The sequence below is a fragment of the Mobula hypostoma genome, chromosome 13 (assembly GCF_963921235.1).
Source record: "Mobula hypostoma chromosome 13, sMobHyp1.1, whole genome shotgun sequence".
NCBI classification, from domain to species: domain Eukaryota; kingdom Metazoa; phylum Chordata; class Chondrichthyes; order Myliobatiformes; family Myliobatidae; genus Mobula; species Mobula hypostoma.
In genome coordinates, this window is record NC_086109.1 from 44997182 (window position 1) to 45018414 (window position 21233).

Sequence of the window (21233 nt, forward strand, 5' to 3'; positions counted from 1 at the left end):
GCTTATTGAGAAAGTAAGGAGGCACGGGATCCAAGGGGACCTTGCTTTGTGGATCCAGAACTAGCTTGCACACAGAAGGCAGAGTGGTTGTAGATAGGTCATATTCTGCATGGAGGCCGGTGACTAGTCGTGTGCCTCAGGGATCTGTTCTGGGACCCCTTCTCTTCATGATTTTTATAAATGACCTGGATGAGGAAGTGGAGGAATGGATTAGTAAATCTGCTGATGACAGAAAGGTTGGAGGTGTTGTGGATAGTGTCAAGGGCTGTCAGAGCTTACAACAGGACTTCAATAGGATGCAAAACTGGGCTGAGAAGTGGCAGACGGAGTTCAACCCAGATAAGGGTAAGGTGGTTCATTTTGGTAGGTCAAATATGATGGCAGAATATAGTATTAATGGTAAGACTCTTGGCAATGTGAAAGATCAGAGGGATCTTGGGGTCCAAGTCCACAGGACACTAAAAGCTGCTGTGCAGGTTGACTCTGTGGCTAAAAGGGAAAAGATGAATTGGCCTTCATCAACCGTGGGATTGAGTTTAAGAGCCGAGAGGTAATGTTACAGCTTCACAGGGCCCTGGTTAGACCCCACTTGGAGTACTGTGCTCAGTTCTGGTCGCCTCACTACAGGAAGGATGTGGAAACCACAGAAAGGGTGCAGAGGAGATTTACAAGGATGTTCCCTGCATTGGGGTGCATGCCTTATGAGAATAGGTTAAGTAAACTTGGCCTTTTCTCCTTGGAGCGATGGAGGATGAGAGGTGACCTGATAGAGGTGTAGAAGATGATGAGAGGCATTGATCATGTGGATAATTAGAGGCTTTTTCCCAGGGCTGAAATGGCTAACACAAGAGGGCACAGTTTTAAGGTGCTTGGAAACAGGTACAGGAGAAATGTCAGGGGCAAGTTTTTTTTAAAAACGCAGAGAGTGGTGAGTGCGTGGAATGGGCTGCTGCCGACAGTGGTGGAGGCGGATACAATAGGGTGTTTTGAGAGACTCCTGGATAGGTACATGGAGCTTACAAAAATAAGAGGGCTATGGGCAACCCTAGGTAATTTCTAAAGTAAGTACATGTTCGGCACAGCATCGTGGGCCGAAGGGTCTGTATTGTGCTGCAAGTTTTCTATGTTTCTAAGATTATACATAGGAGTGGTGTCCCAAAGAGTGAGCGTGGCGAGCATTTTTATTTTTGCTGCTTCTAATGTGAACTATCATGATCATAAAAGAAAAAAAAGCCTTTAACTTTTTATCATCTTATATCACATTTCAGCAAGCTACAAAGCAAAAAATAAAGATACACCTATTCTGTTACAGCAATATGTATTCCCATCACTGGGATACTTTTTCATTGTACCCCTTTCATATAGTCCATATTTATCACTCTTGTTCTCAATTCCAGCAGTTCAGTTAATTACTGAAAACGTTGCAGTGGGCTCAGTATTATGTTCACTCAGCAAGCACATATGCTGACTTCAATCATGGAACTGCTGTACAATGCTCAAGAGAAGAAACTTCAATTTGTTGTCCAAATCAAAGTGATCTGATATTTAACATTCAAAATGATTGGTTAAACTAGCCTTGGAATTTTGCTACACATGCTAATATAGAGAGAATTGCACTTATAGCAACTTTTTGTTAAACAACTTTGTATATTTCTATTTGCAAAATTAATTGCAATCAAAAAGCTATTTTTGTTGCGTACTTCAATTAACCTGTACTGTTTACATGAAGCTTTTTGTACAACCGTAAATGCTATCATTTTATAAGCAGCAAATCAAATATACTGAAAGCAAGCTAAATGTATACAAATAAATGACAAGAACATACTTATTTGTAAATTCTCTTGAAATTGGAGCAGTATTAAAAATGATTATATAATACATGTCAAAACAATACCATGTTATTTCATTACCTGTTTGAAAATTGGAAGCTATTTCAGTATCTGGTCCCAGAGTTTCATATTCTGTGCTCTTCGAATCCATCCCATCATTCCCCTCTTCCTCAAAATCTGATGACACATCCTATGGCTTTTCCATGACCTACTACCCTCTTCTTTATAATTGGGTCTTGAGTCATCACATCCTTGACGTGTACATTGCTGGGACAAACGCAAAGTGACCACAGCCCGGATACAAAGCATTCATTAACCTGATAAGATAAAAAAAAGTTTTAAAACAAGTTCCCTTTGATAAATAAGTATCATTGAATCTGGGTTTGCACAAAGATGCAGTTCTTCAATGAGTAATACTTTCATTTCTTCAAATGTTCTGACTTTTCCAACCCTACTTTAGGCAAACATGTTAGTGCACAGTTCTAGCAGCCAGACTTATACTAATGCTCCGCACTAATCCCAACCTTACTATAAAACCCTATAAGGGGGGTGCTGTTGTAGTCTGGCGTACTGACCTCCACCTTGCCGAGGCACAGCCACAACTCACGGATACCTCTTATTTGCCCTTCAATCATGACCCCACTAAGGAGCACTAGGCCATTGTGTCCCACACCATCACCAACTTTATCCGCTCAGGGGATCTCCCATCCACTGCTACCAACCTTATATTTCCCACACCCTGCACTTCCCGTTTCTACCTCCTACCCAAGATCCACAAATCTGCCTGTCCAGGTAGACCCATTGTCTCAGCTTGCTCCTGCCCCACTGAACTCATTTCTGCACATCTTGACACTGCTTTATCCCTCCTTGTTCAATCCCATCCAACCTATGTTCATGACACTTCTCACACTCTGAATTTTTTCGATGATTTTAAGTTCCCTGGCCCCCACTGCTTTATTTTCACCATGGATGTCCAGTCCCTATATACCTCCATCCCCTACCAGGAAGGTCTCAAAGCTCTCCGCTTATTTTTGGATTCCAGACCTAACCAGTTCCCCTCTACCACCATTCTGCTCCGTCCAGCGGAATTAGTCCTTACTCTCAATAATTTCTCCTTTGGCTCCTCCCACTTCCTCCAAACTAAAGGTGTAGCCATGGGCACCCATATGGGTCCCAGCTATGCCTGCCTTTCTGTTGGCTTTGTGGAACAATCCATGTTCCAAGCCTATACTGGTATCTGTCCCCCACTTTCCCTTTGCTACATCGACGACTGCATTGGCGCTGCTTCCTGCACGCATGCTGAGCTCGTTGACTTCATTCACTTTGCCTCCAACTTTCACCCTGTCCCTCTCACTATACTCCTTGCCCATCCTCTGGGCTTCCCCCCCCCCACTTTCTTTCTCCATAGGCCTCCCATCCCATGATCCTGTCCCTTCTCCAGCCTCATATCCCTTTTGCCAATCAACTTTCCAGCTCTTAGCTCTATCCCTCTCCCTTCTGTCTTCTCCTATCATTTTGGATCTCCCCCTCCCCCTCCCAAATCTCTTACTATCTCTTCTTTCAGTTAGTCCTGACGAAGGGTCTTGGCCCGAAACGTCGACGGTACCTCTTCCTAGAGGTGCTGCCTGGCCTGCTGCGTTCACCAGCATTTTTTGTGTGTGTTGCTTGAAATTCCAGCATCTGCAGATTTCCTCGTGTTTGCGCTTACACTAATGCTGCTTCTGGAGAGCCTACACATTCTCCCTATGACTGTGCAAGCTTCCCTCATGTACTCCAACCAAGGCATGCCGACTGACTAAATGTCGACTGTAAATCACCCCTCATGCAGCTAAAAAATCCAATGGAGATTTTATGGGAATGTGAGCGAGAGCAGGTTAAAAGAAAATAATGAGAATGCTCAAAGAACTGGAGCGACCTTAAAGTTCCGAAGTGGCTCCTTCTAGGTCATAAGGAAATATGAATTTCTAAATCATGCCAAACTAAGCTGCATGCATGTGTAGGCATCAATTTTAATTAAAAAGATCTGCTCTGTGATTCCATGAAAATGCTGACAAAGCTTGTATTCTTTACAACTACACATTACCCAACATAATGATGCAATCACAAAGGCGGCACACCAGCAGCTCTACTTTGTTAGGAGTTTGAGGAGATTTGGTATTTCACCAATGACTCTAGCCGATTACTATAGGTGTACAATGGAGAGCATTCTGACTGGTATACCACAGCCTGATGTGGAGGCGCCAAAGCACAGAATGGCAAATTCAGTAAGCTCTAGCATAGGTAAAACCTCTTCACGATTGACGAGATCTTCAAGAGGTGGTGCCTCAGGAACATGGTATCCAACATTAAGGAATATCACCATCCAGAATATATGATTTTCTCATAACTATAATCAGGATGGAGATACAGGAGCCTGAAGACTCTCACTCAGTGATTCAGAAAGACATTTTTACCCTCTTTCATCAGATTTCTTAATGGTCTATGAACCCATGAATTCTACCTCATTATTCCTTGTTTTTTTTTTACTTATTTTTTGTAACATAGTAATAAAGTGCTCCTGCAAAAGGAATTTCACATCATATAAAAGTGATAATAAACTTGATTCTGAAACAAATATGTTTAAAGCGTGAATTTTAGTTACACAATCTGTATGAAACAAAATCAGTATATTCATAAGTAGAGAACAAGCTGTTCTTAAGAAAGAGGCAACAGGGCAAACAATAATAGGATTAGGCAGAGTTGACACATCTATGAAAAAAATCATGCTTGACAAATCATCTGGAATTTTGGAACAGTGGGTAGGCAGAATAGGCAAGGAATTATGTATTTGAAGGCCTTCAATGAAGTACCACACAAGAGATTCTGAAACAAAAGATATTGGGGTAATTTATTGCTGAAGATGAAGGATTACTTAATGGATAGAAAATAGGAAGAAAGTCAACCGGTCATTTTTAAACTAAAGGTTGTGAGCAACGGGATGCAACAGGGATTAGTACATTGTCCTCAGTTTCCACAATGATTCAGACAAGTAAAAAAATCTGAGGTTGCTGATGATACAAAGCTAATTGCAGTGTAGGCTGTAAGAGTATGGGAGGAGACTTCAGAAAGATATATAGATGGGCTAAGTGGCTGGACAAGGACAGTGAATTTTCAAGAATCACTAGATTCTAGAGGACTGCAAATATCACTCCACTCTTTAATGGAAGGAGGCAAAAGACAGGAAATTATAGGCCAGTTTGCCCGATTTCTGTGGTTGGGAACAGGTTGGAATCCATTATTAAGGATGAGGTTTTGGGGTACGGAGGCGCATGATAAAATAAGTCAGTCAGCATGGTTTTCTAATCTTGCCTGAAAAATTTTTTGCAATTCTTTGAGGAAATAACAGGCAAGACAGACAAAGGAGAGTCAGTGGATGCTGTTTATTTGGATTTTCAGAGACCTTTGACAAGATGCTGCACATGAGGCTGCTAAACAAGGTAACAGCTCATGGTATTTCAAGAAAGGTAAGAGCATGGATTGAAGGCTGATTGGTAGGAGGCATTGGGAGTAAACAGGGCCTTTTCTGGTTGGCTCTCAGTGACTAGTGGTGTTTCGCAGGGGGCGGTGTCGGGACCGCTTCCTTTCACATTACAAGTCAATGATTTGGATGAGAGAATTGACGTCTTCGTGGACAAGTTTGCGGACAATACAAAGATAGACGGAGGGGAAGACAGTTTGTGGAAGTAGGGAGTCTGCAGATTAAGAAAATGGACAAAGAAGTGGCAGGTGAAATATAGTGCAGGAAAGTGTATGGTTATGCACCTTGGCAGAAGGAATACAGGCCTAGACTATTTTCTAAATGGGGAGAGAATTCAGAAATCAGCAGTGCAAAGGGACTTGGGAGTCCTCCGCAATATTCTCTGAAGGTTAATTTGCAGGCTGATTCAGTGGTAAGGAAGGCAAGTGCAATGTTAGCATTCATTTCGAGAGGATTAGAATATATTAGGGCAAGATGGTGCCAGTGACCAAAAGCAACAGCAACAGCTTTCAAAACTACTGGATACTTCTGATTCTGAGCTGGGCTCAATTGGAGCTTGTGATTTCCCTTTAAAGAAAGTAGTTTTGGGCAAACTGGACAATCTGGCATTCTACAAATCTCCAGGGGGATTCAGTGTGGAGTACAGTTACGGCCGTCACTGGGAGTGTACGCCGCATCGATTCCTAATGGCGGAATATTAACCCAAGGTCGGCTCCATTACTCAGGCTGATTAAAGCATTGAGCAGGAAATGAATGGGTGTTCAGTGCTGTCTGCCTGCATTTCACTGGTCTCCCTCTCACTGCCACCAGTGGAAGGTGCAGAAGCCTTCAGTCCCACACTGCAAGGTTCGATCGACTCAGCGGCTCGTGGCTGCAAACCGACTTTCTGCTGCAGTTTGATGTTTATTGTCATCAGTGCTGAACACGCTTTACTATTTGCACAATTTGATCAAGGTGCTTCAGCACTGAACTGGATCTGCAGCCACTGACAGCGTTGAACTAACTGGCTCGGTGGAAATTGGCGTTACTCGCCTCAGCGGCTTGTGGCTGTGGACTCACCTTTGGGGACTCTACGGTTTGATATTTAATGTTGTGTCTGTTATTTGTTCACTTCTTGCAGTTTGCACGATTTGTTCTTTTTTCCCCCCCACACATCTCATGATATTGTGTGAGGGTTTTCTTTAAAAGGGTCCTATGGTGTTTCTTTGTTTTGTGGCTGTCTGCAAGAAGATGAATCTCAAGGTTGTATACTGTATACATACAGTGTTTGAATATCATTGTACTTTGAACTTTTTAAAAGCTGAGGATTTCTAAGGTCGACTGTACTTTGAGAGCATTGAGAGCAGGATGTGCTGATACTGAACAGGTCCAGAAGAGGTTCACTAGGATGATCCTGGGAATTAAAGGATTAACATATGAAGAGTATTTGATGGCTTGTAGTTGCTGGACTTTAGAAGAATGGGGAGGGGGGATCTCACTGAAATTTATCAAATATTGAAAGGCCTAGATAGAGTGGATGTTGAGAGGATTTCTCCTGTAGTGGGGAAGTATAGGACAAGGTACAACTTCAGAATACAAGGAAGTCCATTCAGAACAGAGATGAGGAGGAATTTCTTTAGCCATAGGGCGGTGGGATCTGAAGGAATTCATTGCCACAGACAGCTGCGGAGGCCAAGTTATTGGGTCCATTTAAAGCAGAGGTTGATAGGTTCTTGATTAATCAGGGTGACAAAGTTTACCAGGAAAGGGGGAATGGGGTTGAGAGGCATAATAAATCAGCCATGATGGAATGGCAGAGCAGACTTGACGGACCAAATGGCCTAATTATGCTCCCATGACTAATGGACATGACAATGGAATACAATACGGAAAACTGAGGTTCTCGGCTTTGGTAGAATCAAAATAGGAGGGCCAAGTAGTTTTAAATGGTGTTCAGAGGGCCTTAGGTGTCCTTGTACAAGAATTATTATAAGTTAATCAGCAAGAAATTTAGAAAATAAATAGAGATGTCTCTAATTATTTAAAGGCCCGTGGAGACTGCATTTGAAGCAGTGTTTGTAAGTCTCCTAAGCAAAGAAAGTATTTACTTCCAGCAATGGGAGTGCAATAAAGGTTCACCAGACTGCTGGTTTGCCAGATGATGAGAAATTAAGCAGTTTCCCTGCACTCTCTTGAGATTAGAAGAATGTGAAGCAATTCAGACACAAACTTGCACGTTGCAAACAATATTCAAAATACAACTGCCAGGCAGAGACTATGTCCAACATGAACAATGTTTAACCACCTACACTGGACATTCAATAGCATTTCCATTACCAAGTCCATTAAAATATACTGAGAGTCACTGATAGCCAAATTCTCAACTAGACTTACCACACAAGTACCAAATGTAGATCAAAAGCTGGGCACATCAGACTGAGCAAGACATATCCTGAGATCTCAAAGCTTCTACCGTCAAGACACAAAGATGTCACAGAACAGAATCCACTTGCCTGAGAGAGTGCATCTCCAACAACTCTCAAGAAGCTTAAACCATCCGGGCGAAAGCAGCCCACTTGATTTGTATTCCATTTTATTCCAGATTCATGTGATGAGTGCTACCCATTTGAAGAACAGAAATCCAGTGTCAAACACATGAGTAACCAGGTTGAATTGTACATATCTCCAGCCATCAAAACATAGAGAAGTGCTAAAAACATCCTCCTCAAGCCTGTGCAGTGAATATGGATCCAAAATGCGCTGGAATTTAGATATGACCAAATCAGATCTCCCACCCTAGTACAGGACACAGTATCAAGTCTTGCACTATAGCACTGAGAGATGATATCAACCTTGCGTCAGGACTCAACTTTACAGAAGCTGGAGCTGGCTTAAACATTGTGATCATTTTCATTCGAATGGGGTCACTGATTTTGAGTTAAGTGATTTATTTAATTCCTCCAAAGATGTTAATCACTTGAGTACATCAAGATGATATTAGAAGTTAAGTTAAAAGTTTTGATTAAATACAACTGTCACAGGCTTATTTGTGACTAAAATGTAGTTAGCTTTTCCACAAATAAATGTTGGATTTATGAAAATATTGAAAACGATGCAAAATATTAATATACTTAGTCCATGTAACCTGAATAAGTTTTAATTATACAAATCTAGAGTAGTATTTTTACCCCTAAAAGGGAATATTTTGTTAAGGTTTTCTTACCATCCTGTTATGGAGCACATTTGATAGACCAGATGGTTTTTCCAAAGTAATGCTGATGACAGTTATATCACAAAGTATATTTGAATCAAATTTCAGCACACTCATGAAGAGTGGTTAAGATCGCATATATGGGCATATGTTAACAATCCCATCCTAGCATGCTATTATATTCAACAATAACAAAAAAGATTGTGAAATTATTTATGTAACTCTAAGTATCTGTCAGCTACATATAATGTTAGTAATGCAATGACACTGATTTTTTTCCCTGCTAGAATTATAGGAGGATTTCTCAGATAAACAAATCTGCCAGTTTTAGGTTTAGTTCACAAAGTCAGCCAGTGATGTCTGTACAGTTGAGAGCAAGATGTTTCGAGAAGGAAAGCAATTTGAATTATTGTCTAAATCTAGACTGTATCCTCATCTCAAGCAAAGACAACATGCTAAAGTCAGAGTAAGCATTTGATCAAGACGAAAGTTAAAGTATTGTTAGTGAAAAATCACAAGATTGAGACCAAGTCTAATACCAAATGGAGCAGAACCACTATCAACTCTCTGCACTAGTAAGTCTTGTTACAACATCTTCCTCAAACTAGTAAAGCACATCCAATTGCACAAGGCCTGGCAACAATTATTATACTTTGATCTCTAACAATACAGTTTACACCAGCTACAGGATAAAACAATGAGCTCTTTTATTTCAAAATAAATATACAGTGGCATGCAAAAGTTTGGGCACCCCTGGTCAAAATCTCTGTTATTGTGAATAGCTAAGCGAGTAAAAGATGACTTGATTTCCACCGGGCATACTTGTTACTTAAAGATGACACATTTCTTTAATATTTTATGCAAGATTATTTTTTTATTTCCATCTTTTACAGTTTCAAAATAACAAGAAAGGAAAAGGGCCTGAAGCAAAAGTTTGGGCACCCTGCATGGTCAGTACTTAGTAACACCCCCTTTGGCAAGTATCACAGCTTGTAAACACTTTCTGTAGCCAGCTAAGAGTCTTTCAATTCTTGTTTGGGGGAATTTCACCCATTCTTCCTTGCAAAAGGCTTCTAGTTCTTTGAGATTTTTGGGCTGTCTTGCATGCACTGCTCTTTTGAGGTCTATCCACAGATTTCTGATGATATTTAGGTTGGGGGACTGTGAGGGCCATGGCAAAACCTTCAGCTTGCGCCTCTTGAGGTAGTCCATTGTGGATTTTGAGGTGTGTTTAGGATCATTATCCTGTTGTAGAAGCCATCTTCTTTTCATCTTCAGCGCTTTTTTTTTACATAGACTGTGTTGTCTGCTTCCAAAATTTGCTGGTATTTAATTGAATTCATTCTTCCCTCTACCAGTAAATGTTCCCCATGCCACTGGCTGCAACACAAGCCCAAAGTATGATCGATCACCCCCCCATGCTTAACAGTTGGAGAGGTGTTCTTTTCATGAAATTCTGCACACTTTTTTCTCCAAACATACCTTTGCTCATTGTGGCCAAAAAGTTCTATTTTAACTTCATCAGTCCACAGGACTTGTTTCCAAAATGCATCAGGTTTGTTTAGATGTTCCTTTGCAAACTTCTGACGCTGAATTTTGTGGCGAGGACATAGGAAAGGTTTTTCTGATGACTCTTCCATGAAAGTCATATATGTGCAGGTGTCGCTGCACAGTAGAACAGTGCACCACCACTCCAGAGTCTACTAAATCTGCCTAAAGGTCTTTTGCAGTCAAACGGGGGTTTCGATTTGCCTTTCTAGCAACCGTACGAGCAGATCTCTTGGAAAGTTTTCTTGGTCTTCCAGACCTCAACTTGACCCTCCACTGTTCCTGTTAACTGCCATTTCTTAATTACATTACGAACTGAGGAAACGGCTACCTGAAAACGCTTTACTATCTTCTTATACCCTTCTCCTGCTTTGTGGGCATCATTTATTTTAATTTTCAGAGTGCTGGGCAGCTGCTTAGAGGAGCCCATGGCTACTGATTGTTGGGACCAGGTTTGAGAAGTCTGGATATTTCTAAAGCTTTGAAATTTGCATCACCTGGCCTTTCCTAACGATGATTGTGAACAAGCCATAGCCCTAACAAGCTAGGTAAAAGTTATCTGAAAGCACAAATCTCTTGGGGTGCCCAAACTTTTGCATGGTGCTCCTTTCCTTTTTTTTTTAAAAACTCTAAAGTTGTACAAAACAAAAATAATACACTAATCTCACTAAAAATGTTGAAAAGAATGTTTCATCTTTAACATTATAACTTTTGGAGATCAGTTCATCTTCTACTCACTTAACTATTCACAGTAACAGAGATTTTGACCATGGGTGCCCAGACTTTTGTATGCCACTGTAATTAAGCTGTTTAGTAAGGATGAAAAAAAAATTGCTGGAATCCAGTTTTTACAGAGTAATGTCAAAACAAAAATGATCTTAAGACATGATTTTAAAATCCGTTCTACTTTTATTGTCATAACCAAGCCCATAGCAATTCATTTTACTGCCACAGACTATTCAAATCATGAACTTCTAAACATAGAACATAGCCACTTACAGCGCATTACAGGCCCTTCAGCCCACAATGTTGTACTGACCATGTAACCTACTCTAGAGACTGCCTACAATTTCCCTAGCGCACAGCTCCCTATTTTTCTAAGCTCCATGTACCTATCTAAGTGGCTCTTAAAAAGACCCTATTGTATCCGCTTCCACCATCGCCACCAGCAGTGCATTCCACGCACCCACCACTCTGTGTGAAAAACTTAACCCTGACAACCCCTTGGTACCTATTTCCAAGCACCTTAAAACTATGACCCCTTGTGTAAGCCATTTCAGCCCTGGGAAAAAGCCTCTGACTATCCACATGGTCAATGCCCTCATCATCTTATACACCTATCAGGTTAACTCTCATCCTTCGTCACTCCAAGAAGAGGCCAAGTACACTCAACCTATTCTCATAAGGTACGCCCTCCAATCCAGGCAACATGCTTGTGTAACATGATGTAAATCTCCTCTGCACTCTCTCTATAGTATCCACATCCTTCCTGTAGTGAGGTGACTAGAACTGAACATAGTACTCCAAGTGGGGTCTGACCAATGTTTTATGTAGCTGTAACATTACCTCACAGTTCTTGAACTCAATTCCATGGTCGATGAATACTAACACACCATAGACCTTCTTAACAACATTGTCAACCTGCGCAGCAGCTTTGAGTGTCCTATCGACATGGACACCAAGATCTCTCAGATCCTCCACACTGCCAAGAGTCTTACCATTTATATTATATTCAGTCTTCAAATTGGACCCACCAAAATGAACCACTTCACACTTATCTGGATTGAAGTCCATTGCCACTTCTCAGCTCAGTTCTGCATCCTATCGATGTCCCCTCTAACCTCTGACAACCCTCCAGACTATCCACAGCACCCCCAACCTTTGTGTCATCAGCAAACTTCCTGACCCACCTTTCTACTTCTTCATCCAGGTAAGTTGCATAAAAAAATCACAAAGAGGAGGGCTCCCAGAACAGATCCCTGCAGAACACCACTGGTCACCGACCTCCTTGCAGAATACAAACCATCTACAACTACCCTTTGCCTTCTGTGGGCAAGCCAATTCTGGATCCACAAAGCAAGGTCATCCTGGATCCCATATCTCTTTACTTTCTGAAGGAGCATTGCATGGGGAACCTTATCAAATGGCTTACCGAAATTCATATACACTACATCCACCGTTCTACCTTCAGAAATATGTTTTGTTACATCCTAAAGTAAAATACATCTTTAAATTATAGCTTCAAACACACGTTATAGAACCACATAATATGCTCCACTCCCCTCACAACACTTTCTCATTTTTGATGCCTGGTCTATTCCAAAGTTTATCTTGTGCATCATTGTAACAACTATTTTTCAAAAAGCTCTCCAAACAAGATTCTCAACTATGTCTAAAACCATGAGGAAAATTGTAACTAATCAACACCTCTAAAAACAAATTCATACAATTTTTGAGGGGGAATTTTGAGGTATCTGTTAAATAACATTTAAAATTAAGTAAATAAGTACATAGGGATTGGATAATTATGTCTGCGGGCAGGAACAAGCATGAACAAATTGGGATATAAACACCTACAATGGTTGGTATATAGGCTTGTATGCAACATTTTGGATCAGTGGAAATGGTCCAGAAGGGTTGTATGGAAACTATTATTACCATTTTTCTTAACAACTAATTTCATTACTTAGCCTAATAGGTTAGATTTACCACAGTACATAATTATCTATTTAAATGTTTATTTTCCTTTTATATCATCTCAATGTGTACTTAAGAATGTATAAATAATTGTAGTTTTATACATATAAAAAAATGGAAAAGGTTATATGTGTGAAAAAAGTACATGATAATTGTGAATTCCTTATCCAAATAAAAATTAAAAAAAAAATAAATTAACATTTAAAAAAAATATATATAAAATGATTGTAGTCTAACAAACATTAATATGCCCTACTTCTAAAGCAAAAGCTCTGCTGTTCAATAAGAATGAAAACCAATGACCATGACACATCAAGTACTACTATTAGCTTTAGCAAAATTCTAGGCTGTAACACTTAACAATTTGGCAATCCGCAGAAACTGAGAAACTATAACCCTCAGCAGTCCTCTGAATGTTTGTGAGGCTGAAAGACTCATATTTCAAATACGATACAAGTACTCATTCAAAAATAACAAAAAAGGTTTTATAAATAGTAATCCAGAACATAGAAGGTACAATGGCCTCTATTTTCTGAAGCTAATTTCTTCTCTGGCAATTTAAAATAACAGCAAAGAAAAACTAAATGAAATTTGCACATGCTAAGAATTTGAAATAAAAACTTAACTTGTTGGAAACGTGCAGCAGATCAGGCAACACATAGAAAGAAAAACAGTGTTAATGTTTCGGATCAGTGACCTTTCATTAGAACTTGGAAGAGTTATAAATCAAATACGCTTGAGATGGGAGAAAAAATCAAGGCAATGTCTTTGATGTAGTGGCAGACAAAGTGATGCCAATTGGTGGTGAAGGCTTGTTAATTGCATTTGATCTTTCTGGAGGAGAACAATGAAAACAGTGGATAGAAAATAATGTGCTTAAAACCTGAGATACCGAACACTATATTGCTGCAAAATCTGTAATTTTAAAAATGCTTGAAACACTCAAAAGGTGAAGCGTCAGTGGAGAAAAAAAACTGGAATTACCAATATACATTGATGGCTTTTCAACAGAACTATTCATTAAAGATTGGTTACGGAAATTGTTAAATTAAATATTAAGCCCTAAGAGCTATACTGTGCTGTTCCAATAATTAATCACATCTTCCACACACCAGCGATTCCAAAATGATTTTCCTTTATCTTAGTCATTACTTCTTCTTCACCATAGTTGACAAGGCTCTCAATTGCAGCCATTGCATTTTCTCTCCTCCCTTCAACAATAAGGTCTTTAACATTACCTTCCATCCCACCAGTCTCTCTTCATCGATAATTTACACCATATTCAATGCAATATCACATCAAACACAGTTTCCCTGCATTGCAAAGGACAGTTCTAGGGTTCCCTGATTTCATAGTTCACTTTCCCATCTCCATCAACACCCGCTTCCCTGCTACATGCCAATCCCCAATACAACTACATACGACGCAACTCTTACCCTTTTCTGTTTCCTTCCCCACCACTCAGGCACTATAACAACCCTTCCAGGTGAAGCAGCAGTTCACATACTTTTCTGCATTCAGTGCTCAAAATGTGGCCTGAAATGGAGAAATCAATTACAGATTCGATGGTCTACCATCATTCATTCAACACGAAAGATGATGAACTTTCAGTTGCCAATTTAATTCTCCCACCCACTTCCACTTTTCTTTGTACTTAGTCTCTTACGTTGTCCCAATGAGGCAAATGTAAGCTCAGGCAATGGGACCTTAGCTTCCCACAGGCATGTTATAGCCTTCAGGGCTCAACATTGAATTCAATAATTTCAGCTCATCAGCAGGACAGTGAGACCAACTTTAGTTTAACGTGAAAAGGAATTCCATCAGAGGAAAGCCCTCCCCACCACTGAGCACATCTACAAAGAGTGCTGCCACAAGAAAGCAGCATACATCAAAGACCCCCACCATCTAGGCCATGCTCTCTTCTCACTGCTCTCAATGGGCCTTAGGTCCCACACCACATGTTCAGGAACAGTTACTACCAAACAACCATCAGGCTCCTGAACCTCACTTCCCTCAACACTGAACTATGGCCTCACTTTCAAGCACTCTGCAATTCACGGCCTAAGAATTATTTATTTATTTATTTATTTGGGATTTGCAGTTTGTCCGCTTTTGCACATTGATTGTTAGTCATTCTTTGTTTCCATGTAGTTTATCATTGATTCTATTGTATTTCTTTGCTCCACTGTGAATGCCTGCAAGAAAATGCCTCAGGGTAGTATATGGTGACACATGCATACTCTAATAATAAATCTACTTTGAACTTTGAATGTTCACATCTTGTATTACAACATGGGAGGTGATTTTATCCAACCAGCCTATGCTGAGAGTCTCCTATAATGCCTATTCTCAGACTAATTTTCATAAACTATTTTCCTTCATACTCTTATCAATTCCCTTAGATTCTACCAATCCTCATGCAGTAGACAATTAACCTACCACATGCACAACTTTGGAAGCTAGGAAGAAATGAAAGTGTCTCAGGATACACACGAGATCAGGGAGACATACCAACAGGTCAGGAATAACACTAAATTGTTAGTGTTGAAGCAGCAATTCTATACTTACTATGCTGTTTCTGTGTCCAAAATGGCATATTTTGTTCGTATTTTTCTTCAATTCATATAGGTACTTTTGTTCCCTATTCACAGGGGATCTACAGTTTTGGATAAGCAAAGGTAGTGTAGTGGTTAGCACAACACTTTCCAGTACCAGCGACATAGGCTCAATTCCAGCCACTGCCTGTGAGGAGTTTGAACGTTCTCCCTGTGACTGCCTGGGTTTCTTCCCACATTCCAAAGACATACTGGTTGGTGAGGTAATTGGTCATTATAAACAAGTTCAGGTTAAATTGGGGGTTGCTGGCCAGCCCGCCTCGAAGAGTTGGAAGTGCCTATTCTGCACTTTATCTCGACAAATAAACAAACTGCATCCCTAACTTCAAACAAATTCTATTTACCTCCAAAACATTATTCTTTCTTTAAATGTTGGCAGTAAGTTGGATACTAATGATTATGAATTGTCATACTGACAATCAGCATATAGCTTCAAGTTAAAAGATATTTCTGATTTTGTATTCCCACTGACCACCCCTCCCCCCCGCAAAAAATCGTATTTTAATTTGCAAATTTTGTTGTACACCCTATTTGCAGTACAAAGTTATAATGTGTGCATGGCAGCCCAGCATGTGATCCAGCACAGCTGACAAGAATATGCAGATTAATCCAAAATTGTTCAAAAGCACTCTGGGTGATGTAGTAGCAAACAATCTGTGGTAAACAACAAGCTGTCGTAAATCTAATGGGTGATCTCATTAAAGTGTTGCTGATCAAAAACAACTAAGTTCAGAAGAGCAGGAGTCTCTACCTGCGATTTCAAATCATCACTGATGGCTTCTGTTATGCCACTGACAACAAATTATGGAGGTGAACTCTTAAACTTCAAAGACAAGGGAACAAATATGTAAAGGAAGTATATTTCAATGGTGGGAAGTAAACTGCTCGTAACTGCCTCATGATGAACTTTGGGGTCTGTAGTAAATTTTAAAAAGCACTAGCTATTCCATCTTGATTCTTCTTCAACCAACACACATCAAAGTTGCTGGTGAACACAGCAGACTAGACAGCATCTCTAGGAAGAGGTACAGTCGACGTTTCGGGCCGAAACCCTTCGTCAGGACTAACTGAAGGAAGAGCTAGTAAGAGATCTGAAAGTGGGAGGGGGAGGGGGAGATACAAAATGATAGGGTGCTTTCGAAGCCTTTCCATCAGTAACAAATGAAAAATGCCATCTGTCAATGTACAGACTGCAAGACTGAGTGGTCTGAGAGGACTGAGTATTCCAACCCACAGGTATGAACAAGGGAACATTATCACCTCCCCCGATGCCCCTCCTCCTTTCCTTTCTCCTATAGTCCACTCTCCTCCCCTAATAGATTCCCTCCTCTCCAGCCCGTTATCTTTCCCACCTGCTTTCTAGCTAGTCTTCTTCCTCTTTCCAGTCCTGAAAAAATGGTCTCGGCCCGAAACGTTGACTACTCATCTCCACAAATGCTGCTAGACCTATTGAGCTCCTCCAGCAATCTGTGTGTGTTGCTTTGGATTTCCTGCATCTGCAGGATTTCTCGTGTTTTTGAACGTCCGGTTTGGAAGCAGAAGGCGATGCCCTGTGAAATCTGCGCTTCCTTCAATGAGTCAAATTGGGTGGATTCACATCTGGCCAGATATTCATCCTCCCCGCAAATAAGCCGCCGCAGTGGGACAGATGGCGGTAAGTTTCAGGAGTTGGAAAGTTTCCCCAACGGGAAAGAATCCGCCCAGCAGCTGGAACGAAGCTCGACAAGTGAGGGAGGGGGAAGCGGAAGGGGTGTGGTGAACGTTAAGCGTTCGTTCATGTGGACTTCGCCCGTTATACACTCAATCCTCACTCCCGCTACCACATCAAACCCACCCTCACAATATTCTGTCTAACCTGCTGTTCGGAACACACGCCACAGCCCCGAGTGACAGCGCAACCCACCAACCAGCCGCGCCGCTGCCTCCGCCTCAGCCAATCAGCCCAAAGCAGCGGAGTGACTTCCGGCCGCACATCCGCTTGTTCCACAGCCTCAGCCCGGCTGTCCTGAGGCTTTCAATCATTCTTCCTGTTTAAAAAGATTTTAATAGCTGAAAAAAAATCCGATCCTCGGGACTCACTCGGGTCAATTCATTCAGCAAAACCCGAACTGTTCCAAATCCCTCGCGTACGCCGTTGCTTGGTCACTTTTAAAGCGGCTCAAAGTTCTCTCCCGTAATGTTTACGTGCGCAGCAGCCCAAGCGGTGACAGCGCCACTGACGTCATGCAGCGTGACCACCTCGCGCGATTTTTACGCGGCGTGACATCAGAGCTCGCGGCCAACGGGCGGGGGCGGGGCTGGGCTCGCAGCTTCGGGCGGATGCAGGCGCCACAGAAGGACAGGACATCATTCCTGCCTTAGGTATTAAAGGGCCTGTCTTTTTGTTATGCAAACTAGGGGATGACTCATAACATTCACAATGTACTGGGTGATCGGGTTCAATTCCCGCCGCTGCCTTTACATCCTTCCCGTGACTGCGTGGGTTTCCTCCGGTCGCTCCCGTTTCCTCCCGCAGTCCAAAGGCGTGTCGGTGGTAGGGCCATTGGAAGGACCTATTCCGCGCTGTATCTCAATAAATAAACCAATGATAACTTACTCAGATCCAGTTTAGCTACTTTATCAGTATAACAGGGTGCACAGTGAAACGTCCTTGAAATCATGCATGAGAATGATATACAACAATTTGAACCCTATTGCATATGCACTCTGTGCATTGTTAAATACAGCTGCAATCCTACAAAGAGTTGACATCCTTAGTGTGCGTTTAAAAGGAAGATTCTCACTTTACAATTTACTGGATGAAGTCAGGTGTACAAAATTGCACCTTATTTTCAATCTTCACCCGGTTCAGAATACTGGATCGTCTACATACCAATGTTTTAAACTCATCAACATTGTTCCTTGAACAAAATTCTACAAGAAAGCTGGAATTGTTTTGGATTAGAAACTGATTTTTGATTAAAATCAGAAAATATAAGTGTCTTGTATAAATTAAGAAAATAATTTGCCACTTACAATCTCTGGAAGTATCACACTATTGAATAGAAGTTAGCTTCAGCTGGGGATCACTAGTAACAAATAAAAATTTGGAGTCTCTTGTGTCTCCACATTTATTCTCAGGCCCAGGTGTGTCAAGATCTCCAACATATTTCCTTCCTTTACAACCAAATGACTGGTGAGAATCAGATCATTAGATCATTGAAATCAAATGTGGGAAGTTTAAGACATATAGAAAACATCAAATGCAGACTGTCTGAATAAAAGGTGGGTGTGCAAGATAAAGTAATTTTTTAAAAAAATTATTGGCTTTTCTCATGTTGAGCTGAATTTCTTTAGGTGAGTGTTGATACTTGCTGTTTGTATTTTTCTTGTAAAACTGCAGTTTCCACTTTGTAGTACAAAATGCTTTAATTTTTGTTCAGATTGGTTTATTGTGATTTAATTGTACACATTTATACAGTGTTAAGATTTCTACTGCTATGCTGTAATTGTTTCATTTTAGCAGTTTTCTGTAAAAGTTGTGTGTCCTGCTGGTAGAATGTTTTGATTTTGGCTAAAGATAAGGAGCCACGTTGTTCAACGTAGGAATGTTGTGTCACCCAATCAGGATGGTGGGATAAGGAGAAGGCTGTAGAGAGTTGGGCAGAGAGAGATTTGTGACAGACAGTTGTCAGTCTTGTGGTCTTTTGGTGGCAGTTGCGGAGAGGAGAGGATTTTGGAGCACAGTTGGAAGATTTAATCCGAAGGGGAGACCATAATACAAGGAGTGCTTCGTGAGACGAAGGAGTCCATGAAGGGAAGTTCTACCTGTGATTAGTGATGAGAATTCAGTGTCGTGAGTAAAGTGGTACACCCGACCATTACAGACACAATGTGTGCTCCAACATTTTGTGCATATTTAGACTGGTTCAATTGTAATGGGCCCTTTTTTTTCCCTTTTCTTTTTCCCTATTAACTGCTTGATAAAGTTGAAATTGATAAATATCCTTTCCTTATAAATTTTTACAGTGTATGATATGTTCCTTGCCTATCGATAGTTGTTTATGGGCAGTATTTACGCCACATTCACTCAAATTGAGGTTCCTTACGTCAGAATTCTGAATGTGCCTGTTTGGTTGAACACTAAATCATACCGACCCTAGACATATTGTTTATGGAAGGTGGTCTTTTCACCACTGAGTGACATGGCTGTTGGCAAAGTTAGCTAACGAGCTGAGTTAGTGTACGAGCCCTGGTGAGAGGGTTTCATTCTGTGGGGCTTTGCTTGGGGATTTCGGATGCTGTGTGACTGCTGTTTTAAGATTGATAGAATAGTTTTTGTTTTTAAGGCAGTGGTTAAACTAATGTTGGGGAAAATGTTAAGGTTTATTATGGATGCCACAGCGGTTAGGGTTTGGTGCAATTTGAAGTGGGTATCCACCAATAATGTTTGCGTTCTGAGCAGGGTGGATAATTGAAGTCCTAATGAACTGTTACACAGAATGCTGAGTTCTGTAAAAATGTTGGGAAAGTTATGGTGGTTGAACAGCATTTTGACCAATTGGCTGGCAGGGATGTCATGCTAGTCCAGACTCGCAGTGATGTGACTGAAGTTATGCTGCCCGATTCGTTAGGAGAACCTGGAAGGCTGGGGCCATGGGCAGTCCATATTATTAAGAGGGAATGTAGCTGAGGGTGAAGACTCTAAAGACAAGTTGTTTGCGTTTCTGTGAAGTGTTGAGGCCCTTGGTACACTAATGTTGATCTACCCGGATCCTGTTGAAAAAGATGAAGCTTCCATTATGTAGGAACAAATGCTACCATTGTGAGAAGGCTCGTGGGAGTGTGCACAAGAAATGGAGAGAACTTTTTGAAAATCTTGTTCATTCACCCGTGTTGAGAGCTGCTTTTGAGAAGGTGCAAGTTCCTCCTAAGCAGGATGATGAGCATAAACAAGGTACTGCGTGATACACCCAGTGGAAACCCATCGTGTTACATCCTGGGGAAGTTGCTAGAGTGACGGGAAACTGGAATCCCCGAATGCCCTGTGCTGAGGCCTTCTTGCTGGATGTGCCAGAGGATCCTGAAGAAGAGTCACGCTTACCTGCTGGGGTACTGGCGAGGCCTGAACTGCAGAAACCTTTGACTGTAAACACAAACAGGATGACCGTGATTGGCAGGAGCACCTTGGAGAGAAAGGGGTCACCTTCAGATGTGCGATGCCAATGCCGATGCCACATCTTTTCCTGGTGTATAGTTTTATGGTGAGAAAACCAGGAGAGAAACAGTGTCCTGGATCAGGAAAGTAAATAGCGAAGTCACTCTCCAGTACTCGAGGAATGGAAAAGGAGACTAACTGAGAAGATGTTGAAGCTCGAAGATGTCTTTTCTACTGAGGAATTTGAAATGGGTTGCTCTAAGAGCACTCGCCACACTATTAGGGTGATGGAGGACACTCCTTTCAGAGAGGGGTCTCAAAGCTTAGTACCACTGGAGGTGGAAGATGTTGGGCAGCATCTGATGAAACTGAAGGAAGCTGGAATTATCACTAAGTTGATGTGTCCCTATGCGTCACCCACAGTGGTGGTGAGGAAACAGAATGGGAAGGTACAAAGCAACACAAAATGCAGGAGGAACTCAGCAGGCTAGGCAGCATCTATGGAAAAGAGTAAACAGTCAACATTTTGGGCTAAGACTCTTTCAGGACCTGATGAAGGGTCTTGGCCTGAAATGTTGACTGTTTACTCTTTTCCATAGATGCTACCTAGCCTGTTGAGTTCCTCCAGCATTTTGTGTGTGTTGCAGATTTTCTCTTATATGTGATGGGATGGTATGAATGTGTGTTGATTATCAGGCAC

At 41.3% G+C, this 21233-nt stretch overlaps 1 protein-coding gene and 1 long non-coding RNA gene across 4 annotated transcripts in view; one reads left to right on the plus strand and one right to left on the minus strand.

Annotated features, from left to right (window-relative positions):
* LOC134355564 (peroxisome proliferator-activated receptor delta-like) overlaps positions 1-17433 on the minus strand; it is a 54304-nt gene extending 36871 nt beyond the window's left edge. Inside the window, exons 1-2 of the mRNA XM_063065607.1 lie at positions 17252-17433; positions 1911-2146 (exon numbers count right to left, since the gene is read on the minus strand). Coding sequence (XP_062921677.1) covers positions 1911-1980 — 70 coding nt within the window. The 5' untranslated portion in view covers positions 1981-2146; positions 17252-17433. The remainder of the gene's footprint in view (positions 1-1910; positions 2147-17251) is intronic.
* A 261-nt stretch (positions 17434-17694) lies between these two features.
* LOC134355566 (uncharacterized) overlaps positions 17695-21233 on the plus strand; it is a 92034-nt gene continuing 88495 nt past the window's right edge. For all 3 annotated transcript variants that reach the window (XR_010020125.1, XR_010020124.1, XR_010020126.1), the window contains exons 1-2: positions 17695-17757; positions 18517-18660. This is a non-coding gene — a long non-coding RNA (uncharacterized LOC134355566). The remainder of the gene's footprint in view (positions 17758-18516; positions 18661-21233) is intronic.